The 23700-nt window shown below is 39.6% G+C and overlaps 1 protein-coding gene across 5 annotated transcripts in view; it reads right to left on the bottom strand.

The window, feature by feature from the left end:
* Window positions 1–1924: 1924 nt before the first annotated feature.
* The window catches only part of MALT1 (MALT1 paracaspase), a 38205-nt gene continuing 16429 nt past the window's right edge, over window positions 1925–23700 (bottom strand). For 2 of the 5 annotated variants that reach the window (XM_087772796.1, XM_087772798.1), the window contains 9 exons: window positions 22927–22962; window positions 20956–21159; window positions 15106–15283; window positions 13663–13737; window positions 12450–12577; window positions 8539–8688; window positions 6923–7080; window positions 5906–6031; window positions 1925–5118 (listed from right to left, as the gene is read on the bottom strand). In XM_087772796.1, coding sequence (XP_087628922.1) covers window positions 4654–5118; window positions 5906–6031; window positions 6923–7080; window positions 8539–8688; window positions 12450–12577; window positions 13663–13737; window positions 15106–15283; window positions 20956–21159; window positions 22927–22962 — 1520 coding nt within the window. In that variant the 3' untranslated portion in view covers window positions 1925–4653. The remainder of the gene's footprint in view (window positions 5119–5905; window positions 6032–6922; window positions 7081–8538; window positions 8689–12449; window positions 12578–13662; window positions 13738–15105; window positions 15284–20955; window positions 21160–22926; window positions 22963–23700) is intronic. The other 3 variants (XM_087772797.1, XM_087772799.1, XM_087772800.1) reach the window with 2 other exon arrangements.

Below are 23700 nucleotides of genomic sequence, written 5' to 3'. Positions count from 1 at the left end.
GATTTGAGAGTGCTATTCAAGAAACACCTCAAGAGAGAAAGCTTCTGGCCTACAGAACTTGCACAAAGACAGAAAACAAAGTGGACTGGCAGAGAAAGGTTCTTATGGGACAATACAAATGTCTTACTGCTTATAACAGTATGGATCTCCTTTGGCGGTTTGCCACGACACACAAATACACAAGCGGATGCTTACCCAAAGCCAGTGGCAGCTGGTGCCGTGTTACGTCCCAGCACTATCTTCTATAGATCGGCAAAGAGCACGGCCAGCATAGTCAGCAAAGGCCAAGGATGTGAAATTCAAAATGCCAAACCAAAGACCAAATGAATCCCAAACCATTAGTTTTGGAGAGCTCTTTCTTTGTAAGCCTCTCATGCTCCTCTATTCCTGTTGCTCGCTAGAAATAGGATCACTCTCAGAAGTTTCATGCTGCGTTAACAACAGCTCCTTACATTTAATTACCCCACCTTACTGCAGAGCGGGGAGGGAAAACGAAGAAGCACATTGGCCTTTCTGAAGCATATGAACTCTTCCTTTGCCAGAGAAGCCTGAGCTTATTTGGATCACCTTAAAACCTTTCTTCCAAACACATGCAACATCCAAAACCAAATAACACACACATAAGTAACTTAGGCTAGCAGATACTTCAAGCAAAAGATATTATCCCCAAACAATTGCACTTTGGGAAAAAAAAACCCCAAGGCTTCAGTTCAGAAACGGCATCGCAAGCCAAAGAGAGCTTTAAAAAATACCTAAGTTTAGTCATGTATTTTAATCCCACTGATTTCATAGGGATTTAAATGTTGGCTTAATTTATGCATGCTGAACTGTTAAAGTGCTTTATTGGATACAGGCCAAAGGAAACGGCTCCCTTTTGCAGCTTGTCCTTAAGAACCAGAGCATTTCACCCTTAACATCAATGATTAAAACAGTTAAAGCAGTTCCTAAAGGCGGTGATACAATACGAACATGCCTTTCTATCACCATTCCCTTTTTAAGCAGGGCTCAGAACGATAAGGCTTTCCTCCACAGACCCTACTGCCCCAGGCAGTTTTGTCAGACGATTTGCACAGGTCCCTCTCCAATCTCTCCAGTTCTATGATGTTTTCTTTACCACGGTCAAATATAGTTACACTTCAAGCACCTTAGGTATAGATCCTCAAAGGTTAATCGGTTCCTACCTAGGCTGACAAAGACCGCGTACCATCAGACCACATACTAAGCTCGAGAACTAACATCGTACGTTAGAGCCCTCTAGCAGCAGGGCATCGGCGACGCTGCAGCTCTAAGCCGTGCTGGGAGACAGCTACTCACGCATCCGCGCTGCTGCTCCCGCAAGCCCTTCCCGTGCCACGAAGGAGGCGCCTGCAAACAGACAAGCAAATACAGTGAGCTCCCCTGCCTTTCTCTGGACAACTTTTAAGGTTTAATAATTGGATTATTTCTCTAGCCACATTTCTCAAGGAAATTGTCCAAATATTACTGAAACTCATTTGGATATCTTTGTGAAGCAATGGAGAAGGATCATTTAGGTTTAGCCAGCAGTACAGCTGGGATATCAGAAGCTAGACGGCATATAAACTTGCAAAAAAAACCCCCAAAAACAATCTTCTACTTCTAAGTGCGTAGTTTTGAGAAACCTGTACAGGCCCTAGGTGCATATAAATTTAACTTGAGGTGAAGCTCATGATTCAGATTTTCCCTTCTTTTTTGTTAAGGAAACTATTTTATTGTACACATTGTTTTAATACAGTTTGGGGGTTTTTAAAGTGGGAGGAGTAGAAGACTATAGCAACTACATATGCACAGATACATCATTTTGTGGACAACAGTTTATTACACAGTAAGAAACAGAATAAGCTTTTATACAAATTAGAAAACTGTGACAAAAGTATCAGCTAAATATTACAGTACTCGGCCAACGTCTCAAGCTATGATTTTTGATTTATAAGTCAATTACACAGGACAATTAATGCACAGGTACATCTCATTCATCAATAAATATTTCACTATTTAATACCCTCCAAAGGAGAAAGTCAGGAACTCAAGCTCATTTGCAGATTACTTCAGGCATGGCTGTCATTTTGGAAACGACAACATTAAAATCCATGTACAGATATCCACCTTTCAGCGCAGATGAATCTGAAGATCGACAGATGTGGTTAACGATGTGTTAACATTCCCACCCGAAACTTGTTACGACCACATACAGCACCGCCCTCAGTGTCCAGCCAACATGTTGTAAGACGACCAGATCCCACCAGAAGGGTGGATCTCAACTGCAGATTTAAACTGCTTTGGTCACCGCGTCAATGACATTCAGTTATTTTATATTTTGCTGTCTACTTAATGAAAAGTGCTACGGTAATTTTCTAAAGTAAAAAATTATTTCCTGATGGGGATCTTAACTAAAGCAATACTGCTTATCAATATTACCTAGGCAGGAAAGGCTACTACCCATATCTGAAAATTCCCTTGAATTTGAATTACCTCACACCCTGATATTTTCATGCTTTCAAAGCATCAAGACTTTTTAAGACCTAATAAAACATCAGTGTTCTCACACTCGTCCCCAGATAGGCAACTCACAGATTCTTCAGTATTTTGAAACAAAACCAAACATTAAAAAAAATTGATGTGTCTTTTTTGACCAAACTATTCAACCTGAATATGCAAAACAGTTTGGTGAGCAAAACTGCCCTTTTCCAAGCACAGATCAAAAAATTTGCAACATCTAAAAGGTTTGGCAGCTAGCCCAAGCTAAGTCTGTCTGTTCCCTTTGGTCAACGAAGCAATAAAGCACCATATGAAAGTAGCTCATTTGCCTTTCAGTAAAGGATCAACTGTCTTCTGAAGGTGCCTATGCCTCCACCTCTAATAGCGAGATTCTGGGGTTCAGAGGCTAAAGGCCCTAGAAGACTAGCTTACTTCTGGCAGCTAGTCTATGGGTGAACCCCACCTTCGAGCTCCGGAGCAAATGCACACCTGTAGGGCTCTATCTGAAGTGTCAGGTTGTGACACGAAGCAAGCGTCCCTCACCTTCGGCAGGCTGCGTTTAAAGTTGCTTTATCTTTTATAAGTTTGTGTGCACTGGAATCTTTTTCTTGGATTTTCACAGTTTCAGGGTAGACTGTGAGCATTTTTATTTGAATGAATATAAATACATTTGGCCTGGAAAACACGAATAGCGTTTGTTTGTTTGTTTGCTAAAGTCAGCACAGAAAAGCAACAGCTGGTGTCCAGGAACACCCTCCCGGTACTTCAGCCTGAAGAACCCCAAAGTTTTCACTCATCTTGCCCATTCATTTTTAGCCTTCAGCATGTCTTACTGTGTGACTAACTATGCAATACTTCGCCTGCTATGAACAGGCACTTTTTCCTCACATTTCCATTTAGTGTTCTTGCAGAACAGAACTGCAGAAATCAGATCAGTAAAAGTCTTAAGTGTGTTACATAAGGGAAAGATTATCATAATAAGAACAATCCCCCACAGTATGAATCTGTGACTTTGCTCCCTCTGACGATCTGTAATCTAGTTCTCTTAAAAATAAAAGAAAGAAAAAAGCAATAATGTTAGTTTACTAGCTCAGTTCAGGTTTTGTCTTCCTTGCACAGCTCTTCATCCATCTGTCAGTTGCTGCCAGACATTGGACATCTGACCATGAGAGGAGGATGCAGTCAAAGCTGATCAATTATTAGCTACATCCAAGGGACTGGAATATCAGTGACTGATCCTAACACATACATGAGGAAGGAAAGAAACTGAGGCTTGAAGGAGATATTCTCAACACTGGAACATTAAAACACGGTATCTTCACTTCTGTAAAAGCTCCCTCTTTGCTCTGTTCATTTACCTTATGTGTCATCTTAGATACTCAATAGCAAGCTGTTACAACATATATAAAGACATAAAACCTTATTTTCATGCAGTATGTAAAAAGAAATCCCTTGATATTGAACAACTGAAACTGAAAGATGGAAAAGAGAAAGGTGTACTTATCATTTTGGGGCTAATGGATTGTTTAAAATCATGTTAAATCATAGAGGACATGGAAATTCATTTTCCTGCTTAATTCTGTCAACATTTTCTCCTTTGACAGCCATAGATGTTTATCTTGTTTTTGTATAGGATGAGCAATTCCTCTCTGAAAACAGAATATTTATGAAACATACATTTACAGTAAATCTTGTAACTCCAGTTGGGACTGAAGAAGCAGCTGAGGAGATCCAAGGCTTTACTATCTCAAGAGAAACTTTGTCACCACAGCCAGGCTTTTATGCATTAATCCCTTAACAGAGATAGGCAGCTTCCTCCCAGAAATGCACGACTGCCTCTGTTCGTTAGCTGTTTGACTGCCAGAGAATGGAATAGGAAACTCTGAGGAGTTCAGGTTTTTCCCTGTATCAACCGTCAAATGGTAGGAGGGGAAAAAAAAAAAAAATCATGCCTTTTTCATTCCTAAATCTAAATCTATCAGTCCAGTTTTGTCTCTTTGGATCTGAAAAACTTTCATCACCACCTTATTTCCAGTACCACCTCTAGACTCTCCAATCCCTTTTTCCTGAAGCCCCCAGACTCCAGGAGATGCATAGGCAGTGTGGAAGGCCCCCTATTCAAGGGTGATACTGTGGACTATTCTGAACGCATCACAGCTACTGCTGTTTAGAGAATCTGAGGTTGTCGGAGAGAAGGAATTCCAGTTCAACAGTATCATCAGTGGTCTCTACTGGTACATTACTCTTTTCCACAGGGGGTGAGTAATTCTGTACTTCAGGTCTTGAAGCTAATATCCTTGAAGTCCCATTGCAAGAACATGTGCCTGGTTGGCCGACGCTGTCTGAGCAAATATGGTTTGGATGGTAAACTCCTGGACAGGAATTTGGTTGGCAGTGACTAGGGACGTAGTATTTAGTTGCCACTGGACTTGATTCTATTTGATTATGAAAAGCATTATTAGCCACGCAACAGGTCTGGTGACAGTTAGTATCTTTGAATCCATGATGAAGGCCTAATTTAGCAATAAGGGGCTTCCCAACATTAACTTCCTTTCTTTCATCCATTGTATCTTCTATTCCTGGATACTCATAATGCAAGCAAACAGTGAAGATCAAGTGTTCCTGCAAAAGAGGAAAGCAGGGTGGGGGAGAAAAAGAAAAAGAAAAGGTTACACTTCCTCCTCAAAGAAATAATATAGGAAACACTTAAAGAGGCACAGTCTACTGGAGAAGGAGAGACTAACCTTTTTGGGAGCTAAAGACCCATATTAGGCAAGACTTGTGTACTGAGGACCTCTTTTAGTTAATACTTCCTCACTTGATAGTCTTTATTTCTAGAAGCACTTATATTACACCAGCTGCCAAAAGCAATGAAGAAGAGGTACCAAGTGATGTCCAGCACAGATGTTCATGACACAAAGATACAGAGAGAAACTTAACAGGGCCACAGTACGTTGAAGTGAGAACCTTTCAAAAACTGCAGGCCCAAGAGCACAGTTTGGAATGGAAGGAGATGATACGTAACATTTTCATCTCCTACTAATGACTTTGTAAGATGCGTATCTGCTTCAGGTTCCATTTTTTTTGTACTACAGGGCATAGGAACATCCCCACAGTGTGCAATAGCTTATCTTCACAAAAATAATCATCTTGTCAAAGCTCCATACGGGCCTAGAGAATACAAAGTGCCTTGCACGACGGTATCAGGATTGCATATGCATTGATTCCCTGGCTTTTACCTTTCTGCTAAGAAACTAAAGTCACTAAATTGTGCTATTAGCTATTTTTTCCCTCCAAAGAACATGTTACTTATTATGCAGACAATACACAGCCACCTCGACAGAACTGCAAAGCAACACGATTAATCTAAATTATCTGAACAAACTTGTGAGTAATAATATATATTAACCCTTAGCTTTTGCAGTGAACTTAGCCTGGTGTAGAGGCAGTGCTTGGGAAGGTCCTTTGATACTAAATAGCTTCCAGTTTCCTCAGGGGTTCCTTTATTGGCCTCTTTAGGATCCACATCCAGGTCCTGTTGCAAGAAAAAAAAGAAAACTTAACTGAAGGTACAGAATTTGTAGATCATAAAATAGTTAGCAGCATTTCTTTTTATAAAGTCAGCATTTTCTTCGTCTTAAAAAGAAAGCAAGCATCAATCTTGGATAACTTGCAAAAGCTGCTGAAATCACTCTTAGTCACAGGCAGAAGGGGTTACATTTGAGTAGGTTACCCTCTTTTCCTCACGGTTCCTGTCAACTTGCTGTGCTTGCTTCAGGGTTGCTCTTTTTTACCCAACTTCTACAGTACTACAACACTATTTTTGTGGGCTAAAAATACATGTATTTATTATGCACATTAGCTCAAATATTTTATTCATCAGAAGCGTCCTGTTTGTTCTATCTAAAAAGGTTTTCTGCCCCATGTCCTCTTTCATAGACATCAGAAAACAAGTTTTTTAGCTCCAAGGAGCTTTCTCTTTTACTCGTACCCTTCACTTTACTGTGAACAGCTGAGTAACATCAATGGAACTGGACAGGATTACCCAGGTGCAAAGAACTGTAAAACTAAAGCCTAAGAGACCTTGCCCTGAAAGGTAGATGTGTCCTCAGCTCACATAGGAGGTACTGACATTTAAACTTCTTTAATTAAATATAACAAATACTTGATATTAGACAATGAAAAACAAAGGAGACTTTGAAAAAGATGACCCCAGATTGATTTTAACATATTTTTATATATATTAAAAATATGCAGGAAAAAAAAAAGTAAATGTGTGTCTCTGTACAGACACACACATGTAAGCACCTGATTTCAACAGCTTAGACCCGTTTTACTACAAAATATGCAGTTTGACATGGACAGACCGGACAGTTTTCAGCTTCAGTGGAGGGAGAGCACCGAGACACCAATATGAAGCACTTACGAGTGCGAAGTCTGTCACGTAGGCTCTGCAAACTACTATTTCAGGTGGCTTCTTTACTATTCGCGTGTAGATTATCATGACATTGGAAAACTCGGCTGCAAACCCCAACTGAATCTGAACACCACATTTGAATTCAAGATACATACTTTCTGGAAGCTCTGCAAATAAATAACACAACATTACATTCTAAATAAAACTTAGCATATGTATTTTCTATTTTTTTAATTTTGTTTTTAAATTCAGAAGTTTTAAAAGGTATAGACCTCTTCCGCCTGCCCTCCCTCTACCTATCACTTACATATTCACACCGAAGCAAACGAGGCTGGAAGCTGACCAGGCAGCAGCACTGTGTGCTAGTATCAGACGGTACCTGGCAGACATTGCCAGAGAGAGCTGACTCAACTTCTGCTTCGCAGGTTTCTTTCCAATCTCAGTGCAACTAGCAAGGCAACGTTTACTGTAACTAGGGTATAGCTTACTGACCCAAGAATTTGTTTACGTATCTGTAATCAAACCAGTAAGGTTAATATGGCATATATCCGCTAGGCAGGAGACACAGCTATAGCATTATAAGAACCTTTGAATTTGACAGCAGAACAAGTTTCAGGTTCATTTTTTTCCTTTCACGGCCTATGCACACATGCACAAAGCCCAGCCCGCAGCATTTTTCTTCTTTATATTTTGGATCTTTCTCAATCCATAGGAACATATCTGAAAGCGCTCAAGGGTCAATGACATCATTCTGTGCCTGTAGGCTTTGTACTGATTTTTCTGTTCCCACTGGAAGTGGATTATTTAACATTATCATAGACATACCTTTACACAAATATAAAGGTTATTCTCTTCCCAAATTCCAAACACATTCTCTTCTATGCATGGCTTAAAACAAATAAACCATAAGATAACATTATGTCTTTATAATTTTTGTTTTGCATTTCAATCATTTAAAAAACAAGAATGAAGGGCTTGATTCCACAAATAAAAATCTACATCTGTAAGAGAGCCTGCCTGCATGACTAGTTGTCTTAAAAATGCCACCCCTGACCCTCTGCCCAACCTGTCAAAGAAATTTTAAAACGTACTCCAACATATTTAGGTAAAAAAGATATAATGGTCTTAAACCCCACTGCCCTTCTTAAAAGAAGTCTAGAAAGCCTGGAATTGATCTCACTTGTATTTTAGTTTTCTTAGTTGTACACATTGAAAACTCCTTTTCATCATGCACTTTCACCATACAGTTCACCTGGCTATTTTAGGTGATGACTTTAGAATGAGATTCACGTCGTCTTTGTTAGAGACAAACAGATTACCGGGAGATCATCCCAGGAGGTGGACATCCTACAAGTCTCTCCCACAGTGTTTGAGTGGTCTTAAATATACTTACTCAGGATGAATTCTGCATGTCACCTTGTTCATTATAATCTTATGTAAGAGGTAAACCCCAACACAAAAATTTCCAAGATCTGAACGTTCTAATGAAAATTCAGATATGAACTTGAATTTCTTCCACTTCCATTCAATATCACAACCCACAGACTAGAGATTATTAAGGAAAGACATCCTCTTATTTTTCCCATCGTGCCAGCAGGATCATCTAAAAGCAGACTATACTATACCATGAGCTTTGGCCCACTGTAGGTTCCGTGCCACAGACTCTGCCGAAGATACGGTTTGTTGAATGGGATCGGTTAACGCCCTTTTCTCAGACAAACTGCTGCGGATCTCCAAAGCTTGCTTGCCTTTGGTAAGGTGACACTTGCCCATATCTAAAAATAAGATGCATATAGTTCATCTCAAAATCAATGCTGCTGAAATGCTAACTAAATTAAGTACATCACTGCAATTTTTTTTCGTTGCTATGGTTATGCCAGTGTCAGCACTTCCATAAAAACTTGTAGTTTCGGAAGTATTCATTGCTCAGCTATTCATTCACTTAAGGCTAAAACAGCATGCCAGATGCCTGCAGAGAATCCTGAGGGTTTTGCATGTGTCCTAGTCAACGTGCTGTTTTTCAAAACAAGTTCAAGCAATATCATAGCTCTGATTCAGTAAGGTCCTAATTAAAATGACTCATTTCAAGAATGTGAATAATACCATTGGAGGGGATTTCTAAAGAACTGGAGGCAGTGGAGTATTTTAGGGGTCGATAAAGGGGCCAATACTGTTTATTTAGCATCATCACTAATGACCTGGATGACAGGACAGAGTGCGCCCTCAGCACGTTTGCAGATGATTAAAACCTGAGAGGAGTGGCTGATACAACAGAGGGTTGTGCTGCCATTCAGAGGAACCTGTACAGGCTGTAGAACTGGGCAGAGAGGAATCTCATGAAGTTCAACAACTGGAAACACCGAGCCCTGCACCTGGGTAGGAATAACCCCATGCACCGGTACAGAAAGGGGACAGACTTGCTGGAAAGCAGCTCTGCAGAGAAGGACCTCGGGCACCGGGAGGACACCAAGCTGACCACGAGCCAGCAATGCATTCTTGTGGCAAAGGCAGCCAACAAGAATAGCGTTGGCAGCAGGCCAAGGGAGGTGATCCTTCCTCTGTGGTCAGCACTGTTGAGGCCACATCTGGAGTGCTGGGTCCAGTGCTGGGCTCACCAGTAGAAGAACGACATGTACATACTGGAGAGAGTGCAGTGAAGGGTCACAGAGATGAGAGGCCTGGAACACCTCTCACGTGAGAGAAGTATGAGAGAACTGGATCATCTTTTGTATGAGGAGAAGCTGAGACTGTTTAGAATGGAGAGAACGTGGCTCAGGGGACTTCTTATCGATATGTATAAATACTTGACGAGGGAAAGTAAAATAGACAGAGCCAGATTCTTCTCAGTCAAGACCAGTGACAGTACAAGAGGAAGGAGATGCAAAATGAAATAAAAAAAAAAATCCACTTAACTGTAAGAAAAAACTTTTTACTCTAAGGGTGATCGAACACTGGGACAGGTTGTGCAGGGAGACTGTGGAGTCTCCATCCTTGAAGACATACAAAACCCACATGGACAAGGTCCTGAGCAACCGGCTCTAGTTTACTCTGCTTTGAGCAACAGGGTTGGACTGGACAATCTCCAGAGGTCCTTTCCAACTTTAACCAGTCTACGATTCAAACTTACTCCTAAATGTAGGGAGTTCGAGTGTTCAATTACATTTAAAGGTGACATTTTCAGATAGTTTTGCCGCATGCAGAAAGTCAAAACCTATGGCCTGCAAAGTGAATTAAAAAAATCCTGGAAAATTTCCATTTACGAGTTCATAAAAAATGAAATAATGAAGGCTATTTACATGGAACGCTTTTAACATGAACACTCCTTTGGAACATTTTCAAGTGTCATCAGTGCACCAATGTACTCACTAACACCCAATATCTGGTAATACTGACAATAGCGGTTATCACGTTGCCTGACAAATCAATCTTTCTCTCCACTCTGAGTTCAAGAATGAGATAAGTAATAGGTCACACATCAGAACATCTACAGCATGTGACATTAACCTGGCAGAACAGACGAAGCAGTAACAGTCAGTCATATTCTACAGGACATTTGGGGAAGCGTAGGGAAAATGGGTGATGGAAGAACTGTGACATGTTCTTATGGGGAAGCCAGGAAGGTGGGGGGAACAGGAGAGAGAAATCTCAGAGAATACTAACCCACTTAGGAACACCCAAAAGCAATGACAAAAAAGATGGGGGGAGGAAGAAGGTGAGAATATTTTTGGATATTTGTTCATTATAAAATTTGTAAACTTCTTACGCAAGTTGAAAGACCGATTGGTCTGTGACCATTGCAGAATACGAGCGGGTGTCTGTTCTACTCCTACTCCTGCTTCGAACAGGCTGACAACGGGAGAACACGGGATAAAAACTAAAGATGTAGTATATACATATACTACAGACGTAGTATTGATGCTAGGATGAGCAGATTACAGTGTTCTCTTTTCACAAAACAGTCTAACAGTCAGAATGTCCCAGAAGGCAAGAAAGATGAGGGAAAGGGAAGATATTGGGGCCTGCTTCAAAACAGAGTTTCAGGAACGATGACTTAATGAATTCGGGCTTAAATACAGCAGCTGGTGAGCATCCAGCAGGAGGAGCTTTATCAGAGCTTCTGCCAGGCTTTCAGGAAATACAGCTACAGCTACCTGCAAATGAGAGAACAGCGAGTCCTCAAATTCTTCCTTTGTATTTAAGTAATGGCAAAATTGAGCAGTACTGTAAGCAACTAAAAAGTACAAATCTTAATGTAAAAAGCGCTCTGCTTGTCTGCACCTGGCAAAAGAAGAAAACCACATCACCCTGCGGGGGGGGCGGGGGGAATCAACCTCAGCCCTAGGCTTTGGAATAATTGTTTTAGTTTTACCATCTACAGACCCTATTTCTTCAGGATAATTCTGAGATCTTCTGAAATTTTAACTTTTCACAGAAACTTCATGGAAAGTTTAACAGATAAGACCGAAAATACAGAACAGTAAGTTTGTTTTATGGGATCTAGGCAAGCACCACACCAACTATAAGCAAAAAGACAGGGAATATATATGAGAATATATACCAGACAAACAAGCCAACGGTAACCAAGAACCATCACATTTCAGTTTCATCCTGGGGTTATGCTGGATTCCTATTGCCACCAATGACAAATTCCATGCTGAATTTCAGCTAGTCAACCAATGATCTCTTCCCTTTCCTCAGTAGAGCACTGTCGGTCTAGGCTTTGCATTTCATTTTCAACTGACCTGTTGACAGCAGAACTTTACCACGCATTTAGGATCCTCTCAGATTTTTTTCTGCTTTTTGGATCCCTGTCAAAAGACAGACTGGGCAAAATGCCGAGACCTGCAGTTGCACCAAGTACACTGGAAACCACAGCAGAACTTGGCTGATCACGTACATTACCTACAAATAACAGAACCTTACACAGACAGCTCTTTGTTAATGGCCGTCTCTATTCTTTTATGTTTTGAGCAAATGTTTGCACAGAAGCAATACATTTTCCCTCAACGGTTTTCACTTTAGCACTTCTCCCATCAATTATAAAAGACAATTACTGAACCAGGCATATTAAAACAGTGGATTGCCCTTTATAGTGCACTTATAGCCTTTGATAGAGAGCAAATAATTATCATCACTATAGCACTCTCTGAGGTAGGTAGGACTCAGTTAATTGTTTAAATGAACGTGGAAATGACTGGATTACCACTAGCAGCTGACACCACAAGACAGAAGAGTAATGTCTGTGGATGGACAACTCAAGGCTCCATGCAGAAAGACACTCAGAACAAATAAAGTTCACTAAAAAGGAGAGTATCAAATTGATCACTATTAAAGAAGCTCAAATCCCTTTATAACATCATGATCTTTGTTAACGTGCTGCCCTGCTTCTTGATAAAAGCTGCTATTATAACAAAATGCAACAAGAATGAGCTTAAAGTAGCGTAACACATTCACCATGAGAAGAACGACATTTAAAGAAAGAAGTTTTTAGTAATGCAGGCTGAGAAGACGGTTAGTGCAGTAAGCTGGCGTTCACCTTCTGCAACCTCGTCAAGCAGTACAGTAATCTTCTTGTCTTCTAACAAACGGTCCTTCAAGAACTTCATGAAGATTCCATTGGCCAACCCCGACTGCTGAATTTCAAAAGCTTCTGCTCCTTGGCACCTATGGGATCACCAATATCAGACAGTGAAAAAACACTGAAACATCTGCATGATTAATATCAACATGAGGACAAAAGGAGTAAAGTTATGTTGGGAATGGGGGGAAATAAACCCCACAATTTGAAAACCAGGTTGTGTCTAAGGCCAGCCTGCTCTTCATGTTCATTTGCAAGCAACTCATTCTGGGAAGATTTCACTTACAATCAAGCCACAGACCAGAGCTGATGTCAAACTGTTTATATGAGGAGCTTAAATTTCTCACAGAAGACTTCATCAAAGCTCTTGACTACTTCTATTCAACAGCTTTTGCACTTGACTTGAAAACTGAGAGAGAGAGGTTATTTAGCTTTCTGCTTAAGTAACCTCTTCAAATAGTTTCAATTGCAGTTGTAACTTTATTCTTTACACCTAGAATAAGAAACACAGGAGCCAATCTATATGCTACCCCTCCAATAATTCATTAATTTATATTTCTAACACATTGTTTTCTAGAAATTTAACTCGCATTAACAGAGGAGACACAAGACCAAAGAGGGTACAGCACATAGGTTATAGTTTTCAACTGCTCCACAGTACTTGACCTTCTGTATGAGCTCACGGTGCAGTAAGTACCATGAGGAACACACACGACATAACTCCCCCTTCCCCATCAGCACAAAGAAACAGAATGTTATGGCTCTGAGGGCAAAATTTGTTTTTTTCTTCTCTGTGGTTTTTTCATCTCTAGTAAACAATACTCAGATGAGTAGAACACTCCTACAAGTAACCATTAGAAAAAGATAAGGAACACTGTCCAGCAGTTTCTGGTTTGCTGAATGCAGTTCTCTCACCGGCATTACCCTATATCTAAATGGGAACGTTAAATACTGGGAATCATTACAGATACATTTTCAGAGTCAGTTAGACTGTAGAATGATTCAAAGAACAAAGTAAAAAAGATAGTATGAGGACAAAGATATGGATATAAATTACTGGTCCCTTAACACCACAGTTAAGTGTTTTTCTTTAAAAGATTAGCTACACAATCTCCGTGGTCACTTCTGGCTTCAAAACCTCTGTGGCATAGCAGAAGAAAGATTTCCTTACGTTGCATATCCAAAAACAATGTTGGCCGTAACCTTCAGAGCATCTAAGATAAGAATTGTGTCATCGTATTCGTTTCTGCAATAAATGGAAACACAAAAAAGTAAAATAATAATTTGAAAACTAATAATGGTAACAAACTCTACAGTTGTTCAAAATACCAAAACCACATAGTTCAGAAACAGTAATTTTTTTCTCTCCTACAATTCTGGAATGAATTCTGACTGCTAAAAGACAAAAATCAGCATCGTCAGCACTCTTCATGAAGACAATGTAAAGACACAGTCAGGTATCAGGCGTTACCCAGATGTGGGCGTGCTATATTAACCAATGTAGACTTTGGCTACAATCTCTTAAAAAATGATTTCTGATAACTAGCCATTTTAAGTTATAACAAAAACTATATGATTTTTTTTTTCTTTTCTCCCAAAACATGGTGTCTGCATAGTTAACATGAGGTTTATGTAGCAGTATGTTCTATTTGGACAGCAGACTGTGGAGCTGAATTGGGTCACTGGCATTTCATTAGCAGTGAAGTTTCCAGGCTCTACAAACACTAAAGCACTAGCTATTTTCTATTATGAAACACTCCTTAGAGACCAGTTTTCAGAAGTGCTGACTGAAGAGCTGATTTCAAGTGCAAGTTTAATCGGGTATAGTAGTCCCTTAACATGGAAAGAAAATAGTACTTTGTTTAGAAAAATCCAATAAACCAGTTGATTTTTAAGCTCTAAATAAAGATACAACATCCCCAGCATAAAAGCAGTCCACAAAATCCACGCCTCTGAAGAGTTCCAAAATAAGCACTTCACTTGAGCCCTTCTGTCAAATTAACATGCCTTTGATCGTAAGAATTCTCCTTCCTCCCTGTAATGATGAAGATGGTGAATGATGCAAGCAGAAAGGGTCATTTTTCTTCTTTAAGATACCTAATTTCACTTTTATCTAATAAGACTGACACTTTATAACTTCTAAACAACAACAAAAAAAGAAGAAATAAATGTCATTCAAATCAAGAGTCAACTATCTGCCCACAGAAACAAAGTCTAATCACCAGCTTCACATTTCCAACCAAGGCCAAAGGCGAAATAAGTCTGTGAATGAATCCTATTGACTTTGAAAGCACCCAGATGCAGGCTGTGAATTCTCAGAACCATCAGCTTTCAAGTACAGTCAATTCTCAGCCCAGACTAAAGATTTCTCCTCAGCGTGAAGTCCAGCTTTCTCTCAAGATCCCTTGCTATTCTCTCAAAGTGGCTGTTCAGTTTTATTTGTTCATTTTCAAAATAGGCTCAGTTTTAATCTGTTGCTGCAGTGAATAAGCTGAACTTCACAGCTGGTTCCCAAAAGTACAGTCATCAATACCCTCTCCCTCTGTCGTGAAGCAAAAACATCCCTCAAACATCTAATGTCAGTTCTCACTATTTATGAATTATGAGATTATACCTTTTCCGACACATATCCAGTAGGAATACATTAAGTCCCGTCTCTTTTTCCTGCATTAGTTTGAGGATGTTCTGCACACACAGACAGTTTGCAGATCGGTAGGGATTTGGAGCATCAATAGGAACCATGAAACTGTTTCCATAGTTTTCGTAGCCATGGCCAGCATAGTATAACAAACCTGAGAGTTCAAAATATATGTGACTGAAAACACAGTTCAAGAGTACCTTGCAACATTTCTATAAATTTTAGCACGGTCAAAAACTTCATGCACTATGTCCACACTACGTGCCTGTGGAGATTAAGATCGTTCAAGCTACTCCAAGCAGTTTTTTTTAATATCGATATGCCTTTGTTGATGCAGGAAGGGGAGGAACCACGTTAACATCAACGTCACAATACACAGACACAACGAATTAAAAAAAAAAAAAATCACTCATGCAATAGAATCAATCAGATATTTGCATCCAACACACAAAGTTAAATACTCTTAAAATGCTTTAAGTAATGACCTCTAACAGAAATAATCTGTTATATATGATACATAACTCACAGATATGAACAAGAAAACGTGCCAACTGTGAAACATCATCTCCACACGTGCAATTACAAAGCTTTGAGTAGCAGTGAGTCACTGCAGATTTTATAGATAGAAAAAAATAACACCAAACAGTTTGGATGGATTTTTTTCTCTTTTTTTAAATGAGACAATGCTGTCATCTTTAAAATTATTCTCCTTTAATTTTCTTTTTTACTTACCATTAATCATTGGCAATTCTTAAAAGTACTTTAACTAGGAAAAATCAGAGAAAAACCTTGCTTCAACTATGAGAGCATTTTGCAAGTTTTTAGTTTTGCTGTTTCCTCTGTACAGTCAGTTTTGTCTTTTTTATAGGGAGGGATAAGAAACATTTTTACATTGGGGGGGGGGGGGGGGAAAGGATTATCCCGTGATCGTGTTTGGTAGGACTCCAGAGCACATTCCCATTACCAAACTACCAACAACTACCAACAACTCATTTTTAGTTGATTGCATCTACATCTCTTTACAGTTAGAGACTCATGACTCTTGTGGGTCTACTAAGCAAACAAATAAAAGATTATCCTACAATCATCTCGCTTGTGTCAATACACAGCAGCCTACAATATTTTAAGATTTAAAATCTTCAAGAAAACATGCAATAGTTTTATATAAAGAAAACATATCATGGAATTAAAAAAAGCTTTTCTTAACCCTGAAAAAGAGAACTGCAACCTAGGGCTTAGATTTTACTTATATGAATAAAAATGTCAAATATTAAAGTCATATCAATTTGCAGTAAGATTAGATGATCTTAGCATTAATAACCTCCACTGCCATAAAATGCAGTTACCAGAAGCTTGTATGATTAAATGGAATTTTCCAATTGTCTGTTCCCAGTGCTGTTTTTGCTTATCTATGGCAAGTTCCATCTTCTCAAAAGATTTTTTATTTATCTATACAAAGCAGGCTATGGGTCAGATCTTCAATTAGTATATAGTGCTGCAGCTGAATAGAAGTCAGAGAGATGACAATTTATGCTAACTGGAGATATGGTCAGTATTCTTACAAAAAACAGCCGTGAAATTTATGTCACTACAAAACTTGAATATTCAGAAAAAACAAAATAAGCCTTACCCTAACTTACTAAAATGGTCTACGTTTAAATCAGCTTGTGTAGGTACGTATGCCAGGTGTTTTTACCTTTTCATTACAGATAGCCACAACAAATGAAACTACTCTCACACAGCCCTGCACTTTTTGTAAAGGAATACCCAGATGTAACTATAGCCCTTCAAACTAAGCCTTTGGTTCTCTTTTACTTGTAAGCTCTCGAGTCACTAACAACTATGCCAAGACCTTGCAAACTGCTCCATTCAATCAACAGCGCTCAATTTCTTTTTATGGGAAACATGCATAGTCAAGAGAAGCAGCCAGCAAGTGCATACGAGGTGAACTCCGGGATGCAAGGCTTCACTTTAAACAAAGAGCCTAATGGTTATTCATTTGCCAGTCTTGGAAAATGGCTTTATTCAATTAAAAGTTAGATTTCTAAAGGCCACAGAATTTAAAGCATATGAATAAAAACCTAAACAAATAAAGGTACTATTAGGCTATTTATAAGATCCCAATGGTTACCTAAGACAGGATAGCTTCAAGAGTTAAAAATGAAGTTAAGTGCCACGTGCACGACTCCACGTCAGGTCCTAAGTTAAAAGGAAACTCTCAAATTTGATTTCCACAGAGTTTGGATCTGGACCTAAGTCAAGGTTATATTTGAGGTTATACATGTATCTGAGTGTATGTTAGATAAGTAATTGGACTGACTGAAGGAAATAACTCCCTCTAATTTAAAGCACGATTTATTAGAGTATTTCCTCAACAAATAGAAATATTTCAGAAATAACAACTACACTCCTATATCCTTGGCAGATGACTGTGCTATGCTTATTTGTTGAGTACCTGCAACAGTTAATATGTTGAGCTCAAGATCATAAATAAATCTCTGCATACCCAGAGTAAGTAGAGTAAACATGTTTGGAAGGCCTCATTAGACGCTTTGACACAACAATTTTAAGTAGGCTCAAGTTCCCCATAGACGTCAGCATCTAAGTGATAGCTGCTGCTTCTCTCTCTTGCTGCCTCTCTCTCGCTCTCTTTTTCAAAAAGAAAGCAGCCTAACTATTTTTAGCCTTTAAAACATATGGGTCTACACTTTTACCCCTTGTGGAATACAATATTAATTGCACCCTACATTTAGAACAACATAAACTAGGACATTAGAAGAGACAATCATCATCACTTTGTTTACTACTCCTGCTTTTAAGGAACAGTATCTGAAACGCCACTTTCCTGGCAGTAAGCAAGAACTACACAATGTCATATTAGGCATCATGAATATGTGTAACAAGGACTGAACAGAAGTAGCCACTATGCCTCTTCTATTTGGAGCTATGCCCACTAAAAATGCAATAAATCATCACCTATTTGTGCACTGACAGCATCTTCTATATGCTTGAAGCCATTAATAGCCACTATCCAGAAAGAACAAAGTGACCATTTAAATCGAAGTAGTTTTTGCCAAACACTACTGAAAGAATGCTCTGCTTACCTTTCAGAAATATCAACTTGCTGGAAAAATACAACTGAAAAACTACGCCTTATAAGAGCTTTCATATGGTGCTGGTGAGAAACTCATTAAAGCCTTTCAGTACTTTATTTTCTAAATCCATGTCAAAAATTATAGAAAAAAATTGAGAAGGTGCAAGAATCTAGAAGCTCACTCAAATGTATACGCACATCTATTTCCCAGGGAACAAAAAAAGAAAACTGCGATCAGAAAGTCTGCTAAACTTTACTGCCATAATTAGTCTTCATGTCACGCAAGTTTTGGCTCTGACATAAATGCCCAAATGTCAGATCAGCCAGTTCTGCACAGACAGAGCATCAGGTAACACACTATTAAAAAAGTCATACTAAGAAATAATCTGACCTTGTGTTCCAAAAAAAAAAATCCAAATCAAATAATGTGTTCTTGGGTAGGTGTTACTATAGGAGTCCTGCAATTTAAATAGGACAACTGGCAGAACTTTTTGGTCTCCGAATCATTTCTGGAGTCATTTATGCAATCTTAGCTTTTAGAAAACTGACAAAAATAGTGGCAGTCAGCAGCAAACTCCTCAATGCCCAGAGAAGAACTTTTCTTACGCTCCAAGCCGGGTCATTCTAGGCCTTTTCCATGCAAGACATAAAGATTTTTGCTCTATGCATCAATTCCACCGTGCTCTCCCCCAGCTAGCACAGCCACCAGTTCTGTCTTGTGCTTTCTCCCCCAAAATCAAGTTTATGCAAGACAAGGAATCCCAATATATGAGTAATCATCTAAGAATCAATGCATATCAGTAGTAGCAATGCATACCAGACCCGACTGGTTAGTCGTTATCCCAGCAGAAGGCACCTCCTGTGCAGTACGTGGAGGAGAGCTTAAAACTATTATTAATATTCTATTACAGGTATCTTATAAATGGATGTGTGACTCAAATAACAAAAACTTAGAGGAAAAAAAAAAAAAGAGAAATGTGTTAAACGCACATCTTTCAGTATGCATATTTTGCTTAATTTGTCCTCCCATAACTTAAACCAATACTGATGAGATGCTGCAGTAGAACCGTTAGAGTGATGCTGCAATTTAGACGTGAAAGCCTTGGATTTTTGTGGGGTGTTATTTTTAAGTCTCAAGAGATTAAGAAAAAGGAGGAAAAAAAAATGAGGGCTGCTTCCTGCTTAAGCAGCATAACCGCTATTAAGCTTTCCATCTAATGTGCAAAGATACACAGAAAGAGTACATTTTATACTCTATATTCAGACGTTCCACAGAGCTGTGAAACAACAGTTGTCCCTGAGTTCTGCCCAAACAGGAATCTTAGTATTCAACTCAGTGAAAAGTCCTTTATTATTGACAACTACAGAAAGTCAGAACCTGAAGTCCATAGCTCACCAGTTTCTCAGTTAATGCCTTTCCTTATGCAAGGTATATACAGCAAAGGATAATGTGAATTCTTCTCTGTTTTGTTTTACTTCTTTGAAGTGCATAGACATAGGAGAACTAAATTTTCATTTTACATAAACAAACTTCGTTTCAATTTGCTTTTTGAAGTAGAAATCCGGGTTTGCACAAGTCTCTCTCACTCCCTGTCAAGGACATTATGAAAAGCTCCGTGCTTGCCAGCCCAGTATCACAATAACTGAAAGGAACCAGCAATTCAAAACAAGGATTTCTACTGAACCTGAAAACTTGGCAAAAAAGAAGAGGGCAAAAAAGATTGCATCCAATTTGCGGAGTGTTATGCCCTAACTCCGAAGCACAATGTTTTTATCTTATTTCTGCGCTGCACATTTTACTTTGTAACATCTTCATGAGAGAGATGCTTTGCCCGCGTCCCACTCTCCGGCCCCCCAACACAGCTGGTACCTGCCAAGGCAGAGAAGCGCACCCCCTCGAGCAGGGCAGCCCCTCCCACGAGCCCGGGACGGACATCCAGACGGAAGCAGCGTTCTGCAGACGCGCAGCAGAAAGACGGGGTGAACGGAGGGGTCCCGCCAGCAAGCCCAGCACGGGAGCCATGCTGTGCTTCGGGCTGTTCCCCGCCCCCCCAGCGGAAACGCAACCCGGCAGTCCCAGTACGCCAAGGGACTGGCCAGCCCTAAGCAAATCGTTAACTTGCAGGCATGGGGAAGGGAGGAGGGCAACAGAATAGAAGTTCACAAAAAAGGTGTTTAAGAGGTCTCCTAAAAGCAGCAAGGACTGCTGCCCAAGACTACATGTAGTCTTGTATACTGCAGTTACACAGTTTTCCACTACTCTGCTACTAGCTCGTTTCCATGATACACCACCGCAGGCGACACAACTGACTACTCTTGCTCTTGCCTAAAAGACTACGACAAACTAGTACTAAGGACTTCTTCGTACAGATGTGCACCTTCTGCAGAGCATGTTGTCAAATATGCTATACAGATGCAGCAGCTTTTAGCAGACAAACACACCGGTACTATCAAACAAAAAAGCGCATTGCAGTTTTAGGTGTGGCTAAAGAAAAAAGTTCAAACATTTTATCTGTTCTAAGAATAAAGAAACAATAACATTTCAACCAAAGTCAAAGGATATGCTGGTGGGTGTTTTAAACTTACTTTTCCCATTCTATGCGCACGCTATTTACCATGAAGTTTGTTTTGCTGTCACGTATAGTGAGCTGGCAGAGGTAAATACCAGATGTTTGCGTACTTGATACGTCACAAAATTGACCTACTTCAGAAGGGGCATCACATGTTCTTACCATACACTCCTCTGTCCAGGAGAAGTAAAAATTCATCCACTGCATTTCGCATCTCAGACTCAGTAAGATCCAGCAAAGAAACAACTTTGAAATCCAGCTGTCTTAGCAAATTGGTCAATTCATAGACATCTACCATCGGAGCCTTGAGTTGGGGGTGATTCCAGTAGCTCATATTTCCTATTAACAGAGCTACCTTGTCTGTTGCTGCAAAGACAAAGGAAAAAAAAAACACAGCACGTTTATATATTCCATGGGTTCAATACCTTTAAATTTAATTTCTTCTCAAGTGAAAATAGTATCCAATCTCACTTCAGGCACAATATTTTTTCTCATCCAAAAAACAAACAAAAAAACATTTCAGCATGGTCTGACAGTCAACATATCTGAACTGTGATGCATCTCAGACTGGATAATCTGTCGCGAAGTGAGTCACTAAGGCTATCTCCCATTTCCTTCACTTTTCTGAAAGCACAGATTATTACCGAATTCCCCCATGCAAGAAGAAATTTAATAAACATGAAAATTCTTATGGCATATTGCCAAAGCTATGGCCAGTATGCTTTCCCCAAACCCTCAAATTTTCTTATGCTTCTTAAAAAACAAACAAAAACCACACAAAAGACCACTTTCAGGTCTCCATCTCCCATGTCCTCTCTCTCTAAAACATGGTACATTTAGGTGGAAACTTTCACAGGTCAGAAGTAAAACGTCTTTTTTCTGGTTGTTAATGTTTCTTTTTACTGTTGCTCTGGTTAAAAACAGTTATACAGAGATAGGAGAAATTTACAAAATTTGGAGGGAAGTCTACTGATATTCTCATAGTTTGAGATACATTCACTTTGATTTTAATAGAAGTAATTCTGTCATAAGTAAACAAAGCAGCAATGAAAGGGGAAAAAAGTCACCTTGACAGAAATGCTTTTGAGATCACTAGCCTGATTTTTACCCCAAAATTGCACACTAAGTTACAGAACAGCACTTATTCAAAGCAAGGCGCTTCCTCCCAGGTTTGTTACTTCTCTCCAATAGGAATCTGGTGGCAAATGAGATCATGTGAATGCCCCAAACCTGCTTCAGAGCCAGCACCCCCGCACAGCTGGAGCCAGAAGAGGATCTCTGCCCATAGCCTCAATGTCTAACATTTCATCTCCTTCAAACAAGATGTTTTCAACATTTTTGCAGCTGGAAAACCTCCAAGGTCTTGAACAGTGCAAGCTATTTTAAACAGCAGAGACTGAGTGACAGTGGCATACCGTCACTGAAAAACACTTTTAAAAGTACAAGCTTTCTAATTAATTTAGAAAAGATGAACCAGGACTGGGGAGCACTTACGCTCCCTCTCACACTGATGAACCTGAGTGGTAAAATTTTGACCGAGGCCAGCAGCCTTTCCACCTGGTTTAGCATCAAGACAACATTCCTGACCACAGTCAAGTCTACCATGCAAATTTAGGAACGCGATTAAAAAGCCCCAGCAACTATTCCTCATAACACACATATGCTATCCATCTATCTTTATGAGCCTCAGCTCAGGATCAAAGTATCCACACGCTGTGCATAGGAATAGCTGAGCTCGCAGGGACGGCATACAGACAGACTGCCAATCCTTTTTATCACATCATCCTAATACCACTACCTCCAACTGTTGAAGTATTCCAAGTAATGGAGTAACACACTGGCTAAGGTCGTGGCCAGAGGAATTTGAAACAGTAAACTGAAACAGATGAGAAGTTGTAGACACTCCACCAAGTCACTAAAAATACTGGTGCCCTCACCACAGTTTACTACTGAAAGGGCATGCAAGCATTATAAAGGACTATAAAAATACACAGAAGTCTCCCTCCCTGCAGCTATTTACACGCCCTACAGTTACTTCACTAGCAGTGGCAGAAGCAGCAACATTCAGAAAAAGCAAAATCTATTTCCTAGATATGAAATACATACATTCATTACAGCTACAACACTACTTACCAACAGGTCTGTGATTTGGTTGTTCTTGTAGGTCTGCTTGAAATAGATTAAGAGAGCAGATCATCAGTAACTGCAGTCATAGCTGCCAATGTCAGAAAATGAACCGCATGTTCCATACAGCCATAGTCTATTGGTACTGCTTTGCCTAATAAGTTACTAGTTTAAGAAAAAAAAAAAGCACTCTTTTTTTTTTTTGTTTTGGTGGGACTTTGGGGTGTTGTGGTGTTGGTTACCTGACTTCCTTCGCCCTCTTCCAGCAAACATAGCCTAACAGGATATGAATAGCTAGTTATATAAATTAAGAAATAATAGATGCTTACAGTGTCATTTTGAATCTCACAAACCGCACATCAGCATTTTCAGTAACACCCGAAACAGTTCATCCTCTCCAAATGAAATGCAGCCATGCAAGATGGTGTATGCTTAGCAGAGATGACCGTCTGTATGTGAAAATTTGTTTATTTTGTACTTCACAGAGGGATGGTTCAGCCAATGCTCTGCCAAGAGGAACAGGTAAGCGATATGCCAAAGTGGTACGCTTTGGATAACATGTTACGTATCATGACAGTACCACTTCAGTGACTAAAACTAAGTCTTGTCAAAAGTAAACAGATCTATGATGTTTAACCCAGGAAATTATATGACCTTTGTGATTTGAGATTTTGGGAACACTGTATCAGGGACAATCCCTTATGGAGTACTATTCCAGATCTATGTTTCTATAATAAACATCAAACAGGCTTCAAATCACATTAGCTCACTCCAACATGAATT

This window comes from Nipponia nippon, unplaced genomic scaffold (assembly GCF_047370975.1).
Source record: "Nipponia nippon isolate SJK-2023a ecotype South Korea unplaced genomic scaffold, ASM4737097v1 scaffold_37, whole genome shotgun sequence".
NCBI lineage: Eukaryota > Metazoa > Chordata > Aves > Pelecaniformes > Threskiornithidae > Nipponia > Nipponia nippon.
Note: the sequence above shows the minus strand (reverse complement) of the source record. Positions and strands in the feature narration are given on the sequence as shown.